Below are 8,133 nucleotides of genomic sequence, written 5' to 3'. Positions count from 1 at the left end.
TTCATACCATAAAAATTATGTCTAAGACATTTTGTCGAAAAATGAATAGTTTCGGAAATAATTGTTTGCTTCCATACTTTTTCCCCACCCTGTATATATGTATGTGTATATGCATATATAATTATTATTTTATTATACTAAATGTTCTGTAATAATGTTAAGTATAATATACAATTTAAGTGATTTTAATTTATTTTATGACTTATTTATGTGTGTGAATTGTATACATGTATAATTGATCAAATGTGTACAATATGCAAAACTCTGTAAAGCGTGATGCGAATTGCAATCATTCGCTAATCACATTGCGTAGAAACCAATATTTGTGTAAGGATATTGAGCATCTATGCAATACATATAGAGGAGCACCAACATGCGTGCCGTAGACAACTTGCCACTTGTAGCAATTGACCACGTAAGTGTTTACCGTCCCCTTCGAGCTACGTGACGCTATGCGACGCGATTTCGCTTTACTTTAAACATGTCGTTCGTTGTTTCGCAATGAGTTGTAATTGTAATAATGTAACTTAATTTCTTATAATTTTGCTAATGTAAGTTAATACTTGATTTTGTGCGCGTTTAATTGAAATATACAAAAGTGTCGGCAGTTTCTTCAGAATACAAAAACTATTTTACTGTGATCCATGAATCCAAAGGAATGTTTGTTGATATTTTGCAAAAGTCACAAATGTGTATAAATCATGTTGAATATTTATTGTTAGTGCGATTGTATTCAAAATTTTAATCCTCTTGATTAAAACAAAATGCATTAATGTTTTTTCACCGTTATTTTGACAATTAATTCAAATAAACGAATCGAGAAAAGTAACGCTCGTTTTTTTATATGGGGAAAAATTAAAGAGAAGCGAAGGTTTAATAAGACCCGCGCGCATTAAGCATTAAGCATTAAGCAAAACTGCTGCGTTAGCTACTCGAAAGTATAAGATAAGAATGCCGAGCACGTCTGGCGGTGGGCAGGCCGCGCGGGTAACAATCCCATCTGCCGATCCTAACCGGTCTCTTTTTCTCCCTCGTTTTCTCTTCGGCCCTTTGGACGTTTAAACTCTGGTTAGACATACGCGAGCGCGCGCCATTATCTTATTTATGCCTCATTGTCTCAATGTATCATACCAATATCGCGTCTGCTCGTACCGAGCGGCAACACGCTCCTGGACTATCATCAGAGTGCACGTGAATGTACTGCGCGCTTACGAGAAATAACGCTTTACAATTGATCTATTCTTTTCCGTATTTTAGTAAACTTAGCCTGTGAAAACATTCGTAAGAAAATTATAATAATTATAACGTGTTCTTTTTTTTTTACTTCTTGTTTTTAATATTTTAAATTCAAAAGTCCTGAATTTGGTCATGTCTTGAAATTGTACCTATGCCATGCAATCAAATTTTTCTTTCAAGAACTGTAAATGTTTTCATATGTAGGTATTTAAAAGTGTAACATAATTCTTAGACGCGATCCATCAATATCTTTTAGAAATTCTGCAACATTCTGTTCAAGAAATGTTTTGCTGAAGAATAGTTTGTCTTCTTGTTTTCCTCACTTTTTATTGGCATCTTGAGAAGAAATATAGATTTACGTTTGAGGGTTTTGTCCTTTTATCCCCGTAAAGAAAAAGTGGTTGCAAAGTCAAAAGCCAAGAAAGAAACATCGCAAAGGACGTTAGTGGCAAAGGAGATGTGTTTATGGCTATTCTGCAGCACTAAAGTAATTTTGCAGCGGTGGCCTCGTACCTACGTCTGTCCAATTCTAAACGTTGTGTCATTGTGTGCGTGTCTCGTTTCTCAGACGAGTCAAACCTTTATCATATACTGTGTTTTGACACTCGACGGGTTCTGCCTGTTAAATTTTACGAGCGGTTATGACACGCAAAATTTCTCGATTTCGGAAGAAAATCTGTTTCTTCTAATCGAATTGTCGATTTTCCGGGAAGAATAACACTAATATCATTTAATGTCATATAGAGACAATAAATAACTAATAAAAACACATGTATGAATAATTTATTGCTCAATTGTTGCTTAAAATTTCAATATGTTTAAATAATTTTTATTGACAAAATGGTGTTTAATATAAAGTTGTTAATTGGTTTAATCACAATAAAAAATGAAGTAAAAAACAAAGATCATGTATATATATGTATGTATATATATATTATATATACTATATACATACACACACACACACACACACATAATACACTGTATGTACAATATTGATACATTTGTGAGAAATTTTAATTTTTGAAAAGATAATCTATCTTAATTTCGTATAAATTATACGTATATAATACATTGTAGGGAAGTATACTCGCAGTGCGTCATAAGGTATAAATATTAATTGCGACATGTAATTTTTAAAAAGTTCCGGACATTTATTTTGCTGACATTTTATATATATATATATGTATATGTTTCTCACAGGCATTTATTCTTATCGAGATCTCAGCTCTATATACATATATGTATAATGTGTTTGTAATATTTTTAGCAACAATAATTTCTATATGTACACGTTGTAATAACAGGCTGCGAATGACTATCTATAAATCCGGCTATACATAATTATCGATTAATCAATGCTGTACATACTAGGACCACAAAAGAGAGATCACAAGTAAAATTTTATCTATATGTATAATTATATATTTATAAGTCACATTATACTATTCTTGTCTCTGTATCTCGAAAGTTATTGAGATTCAATCTCAAGATTCACATTTTGGTAATGTTCTATCGATGAACGTTGTCATGTGACACGATACGATATATATTTACAGGAGAAACAATATATCGTGTAGGAGAGAAAGTATATACAAATTCAAGGAGACGAATTCAAGTACAAATCGACCGCGCAATTATTGACAATTATACAAATTGAGTACAATCACTGGTATTAGCATCGAGAATACTGTAATCGCGAAAGGATTTCATCCTTTAAATACTATATTGCTATTTAACATATCGATTAATTTTTTAAATTCCTCTCGAGGAATAGATTTCTCATATATGTATAGCTGTAACTTTGTTGCGAAAATTACGCTGTTAAAAAAAAAAAGGAAGCAAATTCATAAACTTGAGAGGAAATTTAGTCCAGCTAAATTCATCAAGAGTTTCAATGACTACATTTATATCAATAAGATTTGACGAAATGACAGAATTTTTACATTGCAGGGAGTATGAGATCGTGCTGCACTTCTCGGAGATGGGCGTGTTCTTCGAAGATTACGATTAGATCGCAATTCAGCTTTGTCGGCCAGTGAGAACCGTGATGGGCTTTAGAAGGAGTTGCGGCGGACTGTGAGGAAGCGGTCTCGACGGCTGGACAGAATTGCAGACGGTAACTGGTGGCGAATGCGGAGCCATTGGTTCCGGACTACTTCCAGGCGAAGCCGTACTAGAGGGAGGTTGACTTAGAACTTGAGGTGTTTGACCGAGATGATATCTGGATTGCTGATGGAATATCGACGCTGGTATCGGTGGTATCGTAATAGATCGTAGGGTACTATAGAAATCCTGGTAAGGATTTCCCGTAGGCGAGATTCCAGAGGTCGGAATGCCGATGCCGCCGGGATAGCCAGTAGGTGCTTGCAGTAACCTCTCGACGGAGAACGCCCCATGAGTCGGAGGTGCCGCCGTAGCTGGGAGAGGTTGCGGTTTGCAAGGCAAGCTCGTAGCCGACGATGTGGTCGCCGCGCCTGGCAGCAAACTGGCCGGATACCCGGCGGGGGTGGTGGTATAAGAGCCGGCGGTCACTGGAGGATACGCAACGGCGCGATGAAGACAGAGCGACGAAGGTAGAGCGTAGAGCGACGTCGGCCATCCTGGCGGTGCGTAAGGCGACGGATAAAGGCCGCCGAGTACGACGCTTCTCTTGAAGGCTGCGAGTCGGGATCTGGAAGCCGCTGTAGTTCTACGCCGCAGTTTACCCGTAGCACCCCCGATGAACACGTCCTCGGAGCTTGGGTCCAGCATCCAGTAGTTGCCTTTTCCCGGATCGTCATAGTGGCGAGGTACCTTGACGAAACACTTGTTCAGAGACAGATTGTGCCGAATGGAGTTCTGCCAGCCTTGCTTATTATTTTCGTAGTATGGAAAGTGGCGCATTATGTACTCGTAAATGCCGTTCAGGGTCAATCGCTTTTCGGGGCTCTGTCGGATAGCCATCATGATTAGCGCGTTATAGCTGTACGGTGGTTTCTCCGCCTTCTTTTTATCCTCCGCCTGCTCTTTCGACGACGAATCCTTCTGGCTTATCGGGCTAACGGACGTTGCGCTCGTGGAACAGTCCAAGGGCGGCGTTTCCGCACCACCACCGGTAACATCGAGGTCACTGCAATCATCGCTGTCGTCGCCCGGACCTATGTCGGACAAATCCGACTGGCTGACCGACGGCGCGGGAGTCCCGGCACACGCTTCAGGCAGGATACTGCGGATGCTAAAGTTGCTCTTCAGGGCAGCCCGTGGCGGCGGCGGCGAAGCTGTCACGGTATGCTGCTCGCCCGAACCCTCCATATTCACCATATTTCGAACGTTTTTTCCCCCCGTATGTAACACCGTATTCCGCTTTCGCACTTCCAAATCAATTGACACCGATTCCAAAGCAATCGCACCGTATACCTGATCGTCACATGTATACCCAATTTCTATTTCACTCAATTTCTATTTCGTTTCTACATTTTCTCCTTGTTCAACTATACACAACACATCCCGACGGAGAAATTCCTTTCTTTCTCCTTTCTTCCTTTGATCTCTTCCCTTTTTACGCACACCGTAATCGTATTTATGCTCGAGCCCCCTATCTCTTCTCAGCTCTGCGAGCAAGCGAGCGACGTGAACGTTAAAACGCTCTCACCGAGAGGCCGCGCGTTTCTGACCGTTCCTCCCCGCCACGGATGCTATTTATACCTGGCGTTTGGATACGCCCACTAGTAACGACACGACGTACCTCGAGGGGCTCGCTGACCAATCGTGACGGTAGCGCGCTGGCAATATCGCTCGACCCCACCACGGTGTTTGCATCCAATGTTTGACAGCAAACAATGTCAGCGATGCGGAGCCACGGCGAAGGCTGGTTGGGATTTCGGAGCTCGGAGGTGGCAGCCGGCAGCGAGCTCGTAGAGCTGCGAGGCCTGCGAGGCGCAAGCGGACCCGGACCGATCGCGCAGCATGGCATAGTGGGGAGCGCAGCCGCAACTAAACGCGCATCCCCGCGTATGCAAACAAATAATCCGACGCGTTATACTTCGCCCTCTCTACGCCCTCCTACAGGATTGGCACGTTCTTACACGTCGACCGACTGTGTCAGAGTTGTAGCGCAGGATTGGCATGCCATGGGGAAAGATATCTGTATTTCTATTCTTCACGGCAGCCGAAACTTGCTTCAATTTTCATTGCGTTGCCGAATATGGAGATGATGGGGAGACGCTTGTTGCAGAACATCGTTTGTACACCTGGCCGTCGTGTCACCGACTTCATTTTCGACTGATTTGAGCGTTCGTCAACTGACTATGAGAGACGACGTGATAACAAACATGAGATTTTTTACGAAACAAACACTATTTTTATAATATATTTATTAAATTTATGCAACTTGTTAGATTATCTATTATTATACAAATTTTTCGTATTTTATTTTCTCTCGTCGAGGAAACTCGCCGATACTGACATAAGTCTCCTAAAGTGACACCCCTTTATTTCTCAGAAATTAACTATTGCACTTTATGTATAATACTAATATAATCATGATCCGTTTAGCTAATTAAACAAGTACAAACTCATAATTCGTAGGTTTGTGGTTTGCTTCTATTAAATCAGCTAAAAGCGAATTCTACAAATGCGAAAATAAAATTCTTACGATTTTCTTTTGCAAATTGTGAGGTTTAAATAATAGTGACTATATTAGTGATAATATTACGTCATTTTAAATACTTGTTATAGTTTCCGAAATAAGTTCGAACAACTCTAGAAAAACTATCGCGTTACATATTTGTATCTTGCATAAAATAAATATGTATATAATTCAATAAAAAGGTACTTTATGACAAAGTGAAAAGATTATGGAAAATCTTATGTACATTCACTTGTAATAGGTACTTTACACAGATAATGCTTGTAAAATAAACAGAATATGAATACGTAGCATTACTGCTGTGTCAGTTTTGGAGCCCATTTTGTCAGACGCTCATTTTTTTGCTTATCTTACGAAAAAATTAATTATTGAAAAATTGCAAATAGTATTATAAAAACTGCTTATACTATCCGATAGAAGACACTTTTCAGTTTGTAATTACGTTTTTAAAGTTTTATTTTTACCTTTTGTTTAAGAAATATTGTCTAAAAACATATAGTGGTATGTCGATATCGGCGACTTTCCTCTATTCTATTTCTCTCCTTCTGTAAGTTTTTGTTTTATAGACATCTACTGCATTATTATATTTATCCTGAAGAAAGATCAAATGAGAATACAAACTAACTATCTAATGGTAATAATATGATCGAAATAATTATTAACAAGGACATTGAGAGGAAGATACAAATTTATTTGTGAGAAATATATTTATTTTACTAAAATAAATATTTATTCAAATACGGTAAAATAAAATTTTACTTCTAGTAAATAAGCCATCTATTTTATTTTTTTACAATTATAGTGAAATATATCTCACAGAAATGTACATTTCGTCATCATAATCAGATTTTATCACAACCAAATAATATTGAAGAAAAAATCATAAGTAACATTTGCTTCGCAATACTTTGGCATTTTTCTCTCAGTGCAGTAAGAAACAAACATCATCATTCAAGTTCAAGACAATAAAGCCTATACTTATACTCGCAGGAAAATTATACGATCTTCTCTAAAGGAAAATATTTCCTTCTTACGAGTAACACTATTCTTTGGGCCGCCTGGGATTTGGTTCATGTAGGGTTTTTTGTTAAATATTTGCAATATAGAATCACGTAGAAAACGTATTATGTACTGAGGGAGTCATTCAAAGTATGGTGAATCGTCATTTTTCAGTGAAAATCGGAAAATCTGCAAATATACCTTTATCGTATAAGCATAAATTGAGTGGATACTATTAATTCTGATGTTTTTTCGTCCTCCTTATCGTAATTTTAAGAGAAAAATTTCTTTTTTTTATTAAATATAAAGTACTCTTCATAGGAATTTTATACCACATAATGTAATATACAAATATTATATTATTCGATATAAAATTAGTATAAGATTTATATTATAGTATATAACTGGATAAGTATTTAGTATAAAATTTGAATGAGAGAGAGAGAGAGAGAGAGAGAGAGAGAGAGAGAGAGAGTAAAACGGATATTTTATTATTTTTTAAAATCAAATTTTATTTTATTTTATTTTCAAACCAAATTTCAATTTTTCGTTTCTCATATATTAAGTATTAAACTTAATTCCTGCCGTTTTTCATCTCCAAAATTGATTTGTTTCGAAGGGAAATACCTTAATCAAAGTATTATTAATAAAGTATTATTAATTAGTAATAAAGTAAAAAATGGAGGAAATTACTTTGATTAAGGTATTCATTCATCTTCCCTTCGCAACAAATCAATTTTGGAGAACCAAAAACGGAAGGAATTAAGTTTAACACCTAATATATCTACATTTCGAGGAAATATGAGAAAAGCAATGATTGAAAAAAGTGTTCAATCATTAAGAGTTGCAGAAAATAAAACGTTATTAGAATTTTTCTGAATTTTTACGTTTAATGGATTCCTTATAGTAATGTATCAACTATTTTATAAATATTGATAATTTAATACAGTTTTATTTTTTTAGGTAAACCTATTTTACAATTTTTCTTTTAAAATTACGATAAGAAGGATAAAGAACACCAGAATTGGTGATGTTCACTTAATTTATCGCTTATGGTACTTTCTGATTTTCATTGAAAAATAACGATTCACCATAACTTTGAATGACTGATCCCTCAGCACATAATACCTTTTATACATAATATTCTACCTTTTATACATGATTCTATATTACAAATACTCCTACATAAAATCTCAGGCGGCTCAAAGAATAGTGTTCCTCGTTAGATACATATATATATATATATATATATATATATACAGAGTGGG

General features: G+C 36.7%; 1 protein-coding gene and 1 pseudogene across 1 annotated transcript; one reads left to right on the top strand and one right to left on the bottom strand.

The window, feature by feature from the left end:
* Positions 1–3,051: 3,051 nt before the first annotated feature.
* Positions 3,052–4,877, bottom strand: LOC108767236 (fork head domain transcription factor slp1). Its single transcript, XM_018516978.1, has one exon. The coding sequence runs from the start codon at positions 4,537–4,539 to the stop codon at positions 3,259–3,261; it is 1,281 nt and encodes a 426-aa protein (XP_018372480.1). The 5' UTR covers positions 4,540–4,877; the 3' UTR covers positions 3,052–3,258.
* LOC108767214 (uncharacterized) overlaps positions 4,801–8,133 on the top strand; it is a 5,449-nt pseudogene continuing 2,116 nt past the window's right edge.

The sequence above is a fragment of the Trachymyrmex cornetzi genome, unplaced genomic scaffold (genome assembly GCF_001594075.2).
Source record: "Trachymyrmex cornetzi isolate Tcor2-1 unplaced genomic scaffold, Tcor1.1 scaffold67, whole genome shotgun sequence".
Taxonomy (NCBI): Eukaryota; Metazoa; Arthropoda; class Insecta; order Hymenoptera; family Formicidae; genus Trachymyrmex; species Trachymyrmex cornetzi.
The sequence above is the reverse complement of the archived record's forward strand: the minus strand, read 5'-3'. Positions and strand labels throughout refer to the sequence as shown.